The 12,000-nt window shown below is 33.0% G+C and overlaps 1 protein-coding gene across 5 annotated transcripts in view; it reads right to left on the reverse strand.

Moving 5' to 3' along the window:
- Positions 1 to 10,079, reverse strand: part of bmal2 (basic helix-loop-helix ARNT like 2) — a 47,663-nt gene extending 37,584 nt beyond the window's left edge. For 4 of the 5 annotated variants that reach the window (XR_012393799.1, XR_012393801.1, XM_073929553.1 and 1 more), the window contains exon 1: positions 9,713 to 10,008. Coding sequence is in view for 1 of the 5 variants with exons in the window: in NM_131578.2 (NP_571653.2) it covers positions 9,713 to 9,770 (58 nt within the window). In the remaining 4 variants the exon portion in view is untranslated. 5 annotated transcript variants of the gene reach the window in all.
- Between the last annotated feature and the right edge of the window lie 1,921 nt (positions 10,080 to 12,000).

A 12,000-nucleotide genomic window follows, 5' to 3' on the forward strand; every position in this document is an offset into this window, starting at 1 on the left:
GCTTATTGGCTTCCAAGGCACGTGCTTAGCAGCTACATTATAATAAAACTATAGCGCTTCATTCCAAAACTTCATACCATTTTTTTTATTGATATTGACAATTGTGTTTAGTCAATAAATAGATACCGATTTTAATCGCCCAGCCCAAACCAAACTCTAATTATTCAGCTATACTCAGATTTTCAATATATGGCACCCTTAAACCATTGACAAGTATAATCAAAGTGAACATTAACATGGAATGTAATCAAAGGTCAAAAGTCTTAAAGGATGCCAAATTTGATCTTGTCAACATTTTAGAACGGACAATTAGACTGCTGTATTTAGAACTAGATTTGCACACATGACACAATGTTGGGATATACTTTTACAAATAACAAACATCATGTTTATTTAAGAAGGAAATTTACATTGCATTTATGGAAACATAAGACATTTTATCACCTTGCATAAAACTTGCCCCAGTAATATTGTGTGTCTAATAGAAACAAGTTCAAAATTGTTGCCTTAACAGTCAAAAAATCTAATTTCCAGGACTTTTGACCCCAGTTGCCTAGCTAGACCGTTTAAATGTGTTACACCCATGTGTGAGCTTATGTTCTGGCAATGACTATTAAATGTGTGTGACCATATCAGATTATTTAGTTTATTTTTAGGTGAACTTTCAACTATAAATAGTCTGCACATGAGTAAGTAAATGTTTTTTAAAACAAACTCTCATAAGTTACACATTGTGTTAAGTTGTTTATTCAGGATAATTCTCAGTTTATTCAGAATCGTGCAATTAATATATAAATGGAAAATAGCCATTCTATTTCTACAACAAACAGGAAAACCTAGATCCTAATCTTACATGCCTTTTTCCCCAAAACAAACTTATTCTGAATAGTTATACTCTTTAAATATGATTGAAAGCAATTTACACCAACAAATTACAAAATGCCTCAATATACTAGATAAATCCAACAGTTGATGCGAGCATCCCCTGTCACTGCTAAAAAAAAACAAGCATGTCACAAGGTGAGCTAATTATTCATGATCGTTTTCGCTGTAACCATAGAGCTGCACCAGAAACATGTCCAAACGCAATCAATTTACGTCAAACGTTGAGCAAGAAACGTGACTAAAGCAAAAGTAGGTCACTTATTTCATTTCATTTAATTTTGGCACACATTTGGCACCACACCTTGGTAGTATTTTTTTTTTACTATTCATCAACCAGATTAAATATTGTTTGCCAAATGGTGGAAAAACAGGTAACTACAGGGTTCAACTATAACTACTGATGACGCATTTGCTATAGTTTTTATCACCTTCAAACTAATAGATTTATTTTTTTTTTTTGTGAAGCAGTTGCTAATATCATTCTTTAAATATCCTAATATGGTGAAGTTATCCAGACTTTTAGCACATGGGAGTGAAAAAGTATTTGATATCCATCCTCCCTGTAAGTCTTTAGATGGGTTATAACACCACATTATCTGCTATATAATCCTTAAGACCAGGCAACACCATAACAATTATGTCTCCTCAGTAAATCAGATGTCAGTGAAGCAGGAGCTGCTGTAACAAGTTATAAAACAAGTACCACATCCCATTCAACACAAAAACTTAAAGGGAAAGTTCACCCAAAAACAAAAATTAATCAATAAAATCAGGAATAGTCTACTCATCCTTTTATTCACAACATATGAGTTTTCCCCGCTTATTATTTTTTCATTGACTTTACTAGTAGCTCCTACAATGGATGGTTCTTTTTTTCCCCCTCAAGATTCTTCAGAATATTTTGTTTTAGGTTCTACAAAGTCTCTTTTTTTTGTTAAATTATAACTTAAAGTTTACTTTATAATTTTAAAAACTTTATTAAAATAGATGGAAGATGGATTTCTGTTTAGGGTCTAATATGAGAAATACTGATTAAGTAAACTAATATTAAATATTGAATATTAAAATTATTATGTGACAACTGGTCCATATCATTTATCGTACAATGAAAACATGTTGGCACTTTCCGTAGTTTAAATACAGGAGCGAAAATAATAATAATTTATTTCAATAATTGACACCATGGCATTTCTGTGTGGAGTTTGCATGTTCTCCAGTGTTTGCATGGGTTTCCTCTAGGTGCTCCGGTTTCCCCCACAGTCCAAAGACATGCGGTATAGTTGAACTGAATAAACTAAATTAGATGTAGTTTGTGTGTGTATATGTATGTTTCCCAGTACTGGGTTGCAGCTAGAAGGGCATCCACTGTGTAAAACATATGTTGGATAAGTCGGCAGTTCATTTCGCTGAGGTGACCTCTCATGAATAAAGGGATTAAGCCGAAGAAAAATGAATGAATGAAAACATACATTGGCAAATGAAGGAACGAAAATCATAACTTATTTAAATGATTGACACCAAGGTAATCATAGCAGTATACAAATGACAAATAATGTCATCTGCTAATTAAGTATAGCAAGAAAAAAATGAAAGCTTAATTAATGGAGCCAATTTTAACTAAAGCATCAGCAGAGGCCTTGCATTTTATTTTTTGTTTGTATAAGGATGCTTCACAGAGGACATGCTAGTGTTGCCAAGTCCACTTATTAAAAGCTTAGTGAACCAGTTTATTGAGTTAAAGCATGCAGATGCATGTCACAATATTTTACAATTAAGTTTATTATTTCTTTTGAATAAATTGTGCGAGATTAAGTTTAATATTGGCTTGCACTTATTAGCATTTTCTTCTAGCAATATCTGGCATCAATATTAAGCGTTACCTCAAAGGTTTCTTGCACCACAAATACAAAAGTGAGACAAATGTTACATGCTTGAAGTTCATAACATTAGATTAAACTATTAGCTCCTGTCAATGACTGTAAAAAATATGGACGGCGCGACAGCCCCTTTTCCCATTGAACGCCTTGAGGGCAAAACGCCTGCTTGACGGGCACAAACTGTCGCAAAAGACTGCTGAAATTGGAGCCTTGACATGCGCAGAAGGACTGTCTGATGGAGCCAGAGGAGGAGCCGCGAAAATGAGCGGAGTCGAGCTTCCAACCAAACGCTTTATGTAAAATCAACCACGCCCCCCGAACTTCTCAGCATGCGTTTGCTGTCATATCAACACAGATGGATGTAATACGTTAACAAATATGAGGGTTTTATATATTCAATCGCGCCAGCTCCAGGCCGCAGCGCATAACCTACTCGCGGCGTCGCCGGCTCGCACGGCCGCCGCATCTGGCTCGATTGACTCGGGCTGGAATCGGGCAGTGAGTCCAGGCATCCGGAGTAGGTCCAGCAGAGGTAGTTAGTCTGAGCTCTGAGGGGTAAATCTCCGGCAAGCGAGAATCTAGCCGAACTGGTCCGAGTGTATTTTGCCATCTGGGTGGCTAGGCGTGTATCAGCAAACTAATAAAGCCCGAAAAAAGCCCTGAACTTAGCGAATAAACAGTGTTCCACCAGGATCATGTATGTCAGAAACTATAGTTTACTGTTGAACTCATTTTGTCATGGTGAAATAACACAGAAATCGAATAATAACACTTCAGTCTCCTGCCGAAGCTCAGACGCGCTGCTTTGAGAAACTGTCAATCACAGCTGTCAATCACGATGACACGCCCAGCATTAAATTACTGCTAAAAACAAACTGTTTACAAAAATGAAGATCTGCACCTATTTCAGCAAAATAACCAGTGCCTTAATCGACCAGAACTATCTTTCGGGACATTTTATTGCAAGTGTAATAATTTTTTTTATTTGGGCTCAAGTCTCCTTCATTAACACGGAGGAGGCTGGCTTAATGACTTGTACTGCAGCCAGCCCCCAGGGGGCGATCTAACGGCCGAGACCTTCACTCAAACGCAGGCTTGCGGCACACTTGGCTCCTGTAAAATCTGCCTAGTATTTTGTTTGTTCTAATACCTGCATTTTTCTGGCGTTAATTCAGTTGTTCAATGTGGTCCTCTCCAATTATGTGTGTTCTGAATAACATAAACGGAACTGAATTCATCTGCAGGATGCATGTAGCCATAATGTAATGCTAAATACATGTCTGCCCTTATGCTATTAGGTAAATCTCAAAACTAAATTATTTTAAAAAGTGTGAAATAACAATTGGAAAATACAATCTAGGTTGCTTAAAACCACAAACTAAGCCGGATGAAGCATCTTGAGAACTGTCAGTGGATTTATTTGTGCATGCTTAAGAGAATTATCGAAATTTTCTAAATTTCCTTATTAATGCAGTGAAATATCTGTATCCAATAACATAACAAAACCTGTTTTTCTGTTCAATTTCTTGCTGTTACATGGGTCAAAAAATGTGAGAATCCCTAGACGTGACAAATTTGTTTAAAAATGTATTCAGTAGATGTGACCTAATTTTTCAAACAAATTATAAAAGTACTCAGTCCCTAAAGCCAACAATCTGCCAAATGTTTTAAATTACACTTAATTTTGATAATTTGGATTTGATAATTGGCCAATTATTTCAACACTTGAACATAAACTACAATCATAAAACACCAGAATACTTGGTTTAAACTCACTATAAAAGTAACAGTTAAAGTAGACTGGTTATGTCTGCGATACGTTTCATAACAGTCTTCGTTTACTTGTTTACTATTTGATGTATACAGGCTAAATTGTGACAATGACTTTTAAACTTGTCAGTGGCACTGACTTTTAAAACACACAGTCACCGATGAAAGCCACATTAGAATCAGATTTAGACAAGAAATCGTTCCTGATGTTGCATTGCAGTAAACTGGATAAGCAAAAGATAAACTCTGAGCTTGATGCTAACACTACTTCACGCAAATATCAAAGCTTACCATGCATCTCTTTACATAAATAAAATCACAAAATTGTGAAACACCAATATAGTTTAAACAGAACTAATCGCATATACACAACATCACATTTTTATGGTGCATGCATCCTAATATTTCCTCTGAAAACCAAATGCTTAATTAAATAGCATAATCCAAAAAACATATAAAAAAAACAGAAGAAAAAAAGATCACATGGTTCTCTAATGTCTAGACTAGAAGGCAACAGGAAACCGTCTCTTTGACAGGAAGAAAAGTCAGGTCAAGCTGTAAAACTTATGCAGCATTGTAATTTGAGGATCAGATTTTTTTAGACTGATAGCAAAATAGCACCTCTTTTAGCTATCATTACCCGATTTAAAAACAATAAAGAGGTGCTTAAGAATGCGACCTTGAACAGGACTCTCAGCTTCATAAAAATAGCACATTCAAATCACAGCAATCTTTTCAAATAAGCAGGATACTAAAATGCATACGCAATACTTTCAAGAGCATTCGTGACAAACAAAAAAATGACTCACTAAAGCTTGAATGCGTTATTCTGCTTGTAAAATTTTTGCTTAGTGCATAAACTTAACAATAAAATGATGTGCATGCAATGCTTTAATAAAAGAAGAATATTAATATAGCAAACACTCAACTAAAGCAACACATTTCATCTACATATAATCCCACTATAGACAGGTAGTGGTCAGTTTAAGTGTTGTTAAAAGTGCAAAAGCACTGCAGTGCACCCAAGTTGTGCTGACCTACTTTTGATCAATACTTTTCCTTTAACTTTACAGCCTTCATAGTCCACATTAGAGCGCATAAAAGAACTCCTAATAAATGTATTCAAGTCAAGAAATCAAAGCATGTACTGAAACACTATTTAAGAGATTTAATTATTTTTGAAAATATCAACTGAAATAATAGTTAATTTTAAAGATTTTGCAAAAAGAACTAACAGTTTTTCTACTTCATGCGTTTAAAATATAAGAGATTAATACCATTATGCTTTTAATAGGTATAGTTAAATGTAAAATAACATTAAATAATAAAACATATCTTTAAAACATGTTGATAATGCAATATACGTTTCTACATGAATAATACAAATTAAACAGAAAAAAATAAATACATTTCTACATAAATAATAAAAAATAAATAGATAAAAATAAATAAGTAAATACATTTCTACACGAAGATTAAAAATGTAATAAATCAAAATAAGTAAATATATTTCTACATGAATAATAAAAAGTAATAAATAAAAATAAGTAAATAAGTTTCTACTTAAATATTAAAATTAAATAAAAATAAGTAAATGCTTTTACACTTATAATAATAATGAAATTAATAAAAAAATAAACTAAATACATTTCTACATGTATATTATTTAAATAAAAACTAAATACAGTTTCTACATGAAAAATAAAAATAAGTAAATACTTTTCTACATTAATAATAATAATATTTAAATAATTTAAAAAATAATGAATACTGCATGAATAAAACTAATTAAATAAATAAGTAAACACATATCTACATGAATAATAGATAAATAAATAAGTAATATGTTTCTACATGAACAATACTAATTAAATAAACAAGTAAATACATTTCTACACGAATAATAATAATTAAATAAAAAAGTAAATAAAGGTTCTACAAGAATTATAGAAATTAATTAAATAAAAAATAAATAAGTAAATTTAAATTATTATTATTAAATATACAAAATGTAATAAGTAAATACGTTTCTACATTAATAATAATAACTAAACAAATAAAATAAAGTAAATACATTTCTACATGAATAATTAAAATTAATTAAAAGTAAATATGTTTCTACGTGAATAATACTAATTAAGTAAGCTTCTACATTAATAAAAAATTAAATAAACAAAATTAAATAAGTAAATATGTTTTTACATGAATAAAAAGATTTAAACAAACAAATTAAATAACTGAATATGTTTCTATATGAATAATACTAATTAAATAAATAAATACATTTCTACATGACTAATAATAAATAAATAAATAAAAAATAAATAAGTAATTACGTTTCTACATGTTTAATATATAAAAATAAGTACGATTAAAAGCAATTTTATGGCATGTAAAGAATGTTTAAAAGATGTTAAAGCTTTCGTAAACAATTAGGTGAATATATTTTAAGATTACTTCTTCAAAATATATAAATATAATGAAATTTTATATAACATGCTACACTGTAAAAAAATGCCCATACTTTTCACTGTAAAATGCAAAAGAGTGGTGGTAAAAAACTGTAAATTACAAAACATGAAATTACTGTTAATACAGGAAAAACTTGGTACTTTTTACATGATTGTTTTTCTAAAATTACATTATTTTAAAAGCCCTAAAACAATGGTAAAGTACAAAGAAACACTAAAAGTCACTGTATTTTCTACAGATGCATGTTTTTCAAACAGTAAATCACAATGATACAGTGTGGAATACGCGTGTATTTATATATTGTATATTGATGTATATTTCATTATCTTTTTTGTCTCTCAATGTAAAACCAACATCAAATGGTTATTGAATGAACAAACAATTAATATGCATTGCAAAAAAACACCCACAGTGTGCCAGGCCAAGTGCTTTTTTTTTTTTTTCTCAGACAGCTCCGCCAAAATTCACCGGATGCACCAGATAGTAAATAATTGACCTGAAAAAATGCCCATCACTGAAATGACTGGAATCTGTAACTCAAAAGGCCAGTTACCTAAGAGACATACTTTCCAGATGAGCCCCTAAATTCCAGTCACGTTTCTCTCTGCTGGGGAAGCGGAGGGAGGGGGCGACTGTCACGAGACCAAGCAAACTGACAGCAGATTTAGGTTACACGTTTTAGCAAGAATTAATAGCCCGGCAGTCTTATTACACTGGCCGCCTTTGTTTCCTATTGTTTATATCCTAGTTATGCAAAGCTTTATTGATCGAATCGGGATGAAGAGAGAAAGCAACGCCTGAAGAAGAGGAGGGCATCACAGCTCTGGCCTACAAGTGTGCTGAGTTTGACCTACATATTACACAACCGTCACGTTACAAGGTCACGTTACAAGAAATCAGAGCAGATCAGGCAGCACTATGACCTCACAATGCTAATGATTCACATTTACGTCACAACAACATGCAGTTTCACTCATTAAACAGGGGACTGAATTCACTTGGGAGAAAGCTTCAGTATTAGATGGTAGATTTGTGAACTCCAAAAATAAAAAAACTGATTGTCAGAGTGCGCAGAGTATAACTATACACAGAATAAAGCTTTAAAAGCAGAACAATAGATTCTAAACATTAGATCTCATTTATAAAGTGTGGCAAGTTTTGTGGCAATCATTCGTATTTTACTAAAATCGATGAAGGCATAAAGTAATTTGATGAGTTATATTTATTTGGTTAACTGTTTATTTAATATACAGCCATGATCATTAGCCTTAATGCCTATTATCCTCAAAACATTAGAGTTGTACTGATGCAGTAAAGCCTCTAAATGACTAAATGTTTAATTTAAAACATGACTACATAATTATTAGCTCTTTTTATGCAAAATAATAAGCCATGTTTTAGACGTCCATATTATTTTTAGACCAATTTTACAGATGTTTTAACTTCAGTATAAGAAATAAGTATTTGGTGGGAAATCTTTACTTTCAAACCATAACAACTGAAAACAATTGTTATTCTGACCAATTATTATTTTATAAAAAAGCTCGGATTTTTGGAAAAAAATGTTATAACATATTCGTAGAATAAAACATACAGTTGTCAGCAGTTGTCCATTTTGAAAATGGATATTTTTTTATCTATTTCTTAGTAAATATAGGCAATGAACTTTCATAGATTTAAACAAATTTACTAAACAAATATTTATAAAAATAATATTTTAGTCACCAAAGATATTCAGAAATTGAAAGATAATACAATTAAATCAAGCTAAATAGTGCAAAAAATGTTATAAAATTTCAACAATTTGTTTTTGCTTCTCTTGATTTTTTTTCTCCTTTTTAAATGTATATTTATTATTTTTCTAAAACATTTAAGTGTATTTTTATTGGACCATTATCATAAATTATTTTATTTGATAGGCTTCAGTATTGACTAATCAAATGTTTCCGCACATATATAAGGTTGTATCGCTTCCTATTATAAATATGAACTTAACAGATAGATTTGTGAGGGGTGTACTTACATATGCTGAGCAATGTATACAAATAATTGTGTTTGTGTGTCTTAAAAGATTCAAAATAACAACAACCCTAAATGAACCGGAATGATTAACAGATGAATCATACTCGCAAACAAAAACCGCAGCATTCTTTTTCATAACCACCGCAATGCAAAGGTAAACACAATAAATCAACATGTTTTTCCTGAAGATTTACTTCAAAACGTCGATAGTTTAAAAGAAATCGCCACAAACCAAATTTAAATAGTTAAAATACAAAACAAAAGAATAAAACAAACCCAAGACATTTAAACTAACGTTAGCATAATAATAACTAGCCGCAATGACCGAACGTGGCGGCAAAGAAAGTCTTACAAAGGCCTTCCAAAAACAACTACAGCACAGCTTTTCTACAGTTAAAAGCGACTGACAGGCAAATTTATGACTAAATGTGTGCTTTAACCTCAGCGGTAAAGCTTGAAAAGTGCCCCAGCCAGCGCACAGTTCCGACGCGCCTTTGCTCGGGTTTGCTCGAGTTCGCTCTACTGAACTACTGACCTACTTTCAGTGCGCAAACCAATCAGCGGGGAACACCGAGTGCTCCCTCTCCTCCGCCCGGCGCAACGCGCAATCCACACCAGCCCTGTCCGCGTCGACCGGAGAATTCCCGGGAGGACGAGTTGTTTTTTTGTTTGAAGCGACGAGTTACCTGTGTTTTCCCCCGTCGCTCCGTCACCGCCGCCAGCCGCTGTGTTCCTCGACGACATGGCTGGAGCCGGTACGCCGCGGCCCAGGGCTCCGATGCCGCATGTGGAGAACGAAGGCGGCGGTAGTTATTTGCAAAGAGGGGGGAGAAAGAAGAGAGGAGAGGTAAAGGCGGAAGGTGGGGGGGCGGCGAGGCCTGTGTAATTGCTTTAATTTTTTTTTCTTTACAACTAACTGAATTGGGAGGGTGGGCTGAGCGTAAAAACGTGCAAGGAGAGGACACGATGGAAGCAGGACAGTGGTTGAAATCCGGGGAAACGCGGAAGAAGACGACGCGCAATCTCCTCCTACCATCATCAACACCGCCTTCTCCTGTCCGCTCCCTCACGTTACTAACCTAGTAAGTCACGCGATATGTTATGCAAGCCGAGAAAAAATGCGGTCACGGATGCGATGGCGGTATGCGGTGCTGAAGTGAACGAGCGCCGGACGGATGGACGGTCGTCCTTTCAATTGTAGCAATGCAACTCAAGCAGAGCGCGTTCCGTTCCTGCAATATCAGATGTAGGTTTAAACTAGAAATGTTTGTTATATTAAGGTATTTGGTGAATGTGTACCAGTAACATTGCTGGGATGATTGTAATTAAACAAGTAGGTTAGTTATTATATTTATGTGAATGTGTCTGGATAGTTTTGCTTTAATGAATTAAATAATTAATTTGAAACACTCGTTTTGTGTCAACGTCTTGTTTCCATCTTTGACTAAAGGAAATCGAAAAGATTGGAAATGACCTTACTTGCAATATAAGAAATAAGTCTAAATAAGCTTGTTAATAATAGCCTTTACAGTTCATTCTTTTTAAAAGTAATACTCAATAAAACTAGAATAGGCCTACTATTTCAGTCATTTCCCTCCAGCAATTTACTCTTTATATTTATTGCTTCAAATGTTGTTAAAATAAAATTTGACAGTTTGAACTGGCATTTGACCTTATCAGCTTAAAACACTGTGATCTAAAGATACTGAATTGACGTTATCTTGGTCAGTGGTAAATCTCAAATATGATCACCCTCACGCAAATCCAAATTCACTATCATAAAAGTCATCTGTTTTCTTGGATAAAGAATCAATATACATCATTTGTTTGAATCTTTAAATCTGAAATACATTTTGGATTAGATATTGATTATTTTAGATGTATTATTATAATTTTATACAATTATACACAGTATTACTTTAATCTCATGTTATTTGTTTGCTTCTTTAAGTATGTTTTTTAATAATTTGAACTACCGGTCAAAAGTTTGGGGTCAGTTTTTTCCCCATGTTTTTTTGAAAAAAATTATTCTGATCATTTCCCAGAGATGGGTTGCGACTGAAAGGGCATCCGCTGCGAAAAAAACAAGCTGGATAAGTTGGCGGTTCATTCCGCTGTGGCGACCCCGGATTAATAAAGGGACTAAGCTGAAAATGAAGGAATGAATATTCTGTTCATCAAAAAATGTTAAATTGTTAAATATTTTATTACAATTGAAAATAACTGCTTTTTGTATTGTAGGTAGTTTCAAATGAAATGATCACAATTATTACTGATTTTATTGCTATTACCATTAATAAAAGTAATAATAATAACAATAATATTAATTAATATTACATTAATATTTGAAGACTGGAATAATGAAGCTGAAAATTCATCTTTAAAAGCACTGAATAAATTATTACATGGAATTATAAACTACTTTTGAACAGTTATTTAACAGTGCAATAACATTTCACAATTTCACAGTCTGTACTGTATTTTTAATGAAATAAATGCAGCCTTGGCGAGCAGGAGAAGCTTATTTTAAAACATTTAAAAATCCTACAGACCCCAAACTTTTGACCAAAAGTGCATTTTGTATATTTCAAGACAAATAAAAAATAATAAAATAAAAAAAAACAATATAAAATTATTAATAAAAAATATGTTTGCCAATTTAAGACTTTTAAAAGCTTTTTCTTCAAACATTTGCGGCCCCCTGGATGACCACAGTTTGAAAACCCCTCTAGGACTTCAAAACAATGATTGTTTAAGAGATGTTTGCAGGTTTTGATTGTTGAAACCATAAACTCGTCTTCTATAGCCAGAAAACAACTTTCACAACCAAGACTTTGTTTGTCAGCCTGTGTTTGAAACGGTTGAGTAGCCAACTCTGAACGAAAACATAAGCACTAGCGTCTTCTGCTGGACAAGTGTTGCATATGTTGATGCCAAGAAAACTCCTGGAAATTTCTAGCAAATTACTAATTCA

Source organism: Danio rerio, chromosome 18, assembly GCF_049306965.1.
Source record: "Danio rerio strain Tuebingen ecotype United States chromosome 18, GRCz12tu, whole genome shotgun sequence".
Taxonomy (NCBI): Eukaryota; Metazoa; Chordata; class Actinopteri; order Cypriniformes; family Danionidae; genus Danio; species Danio rerio.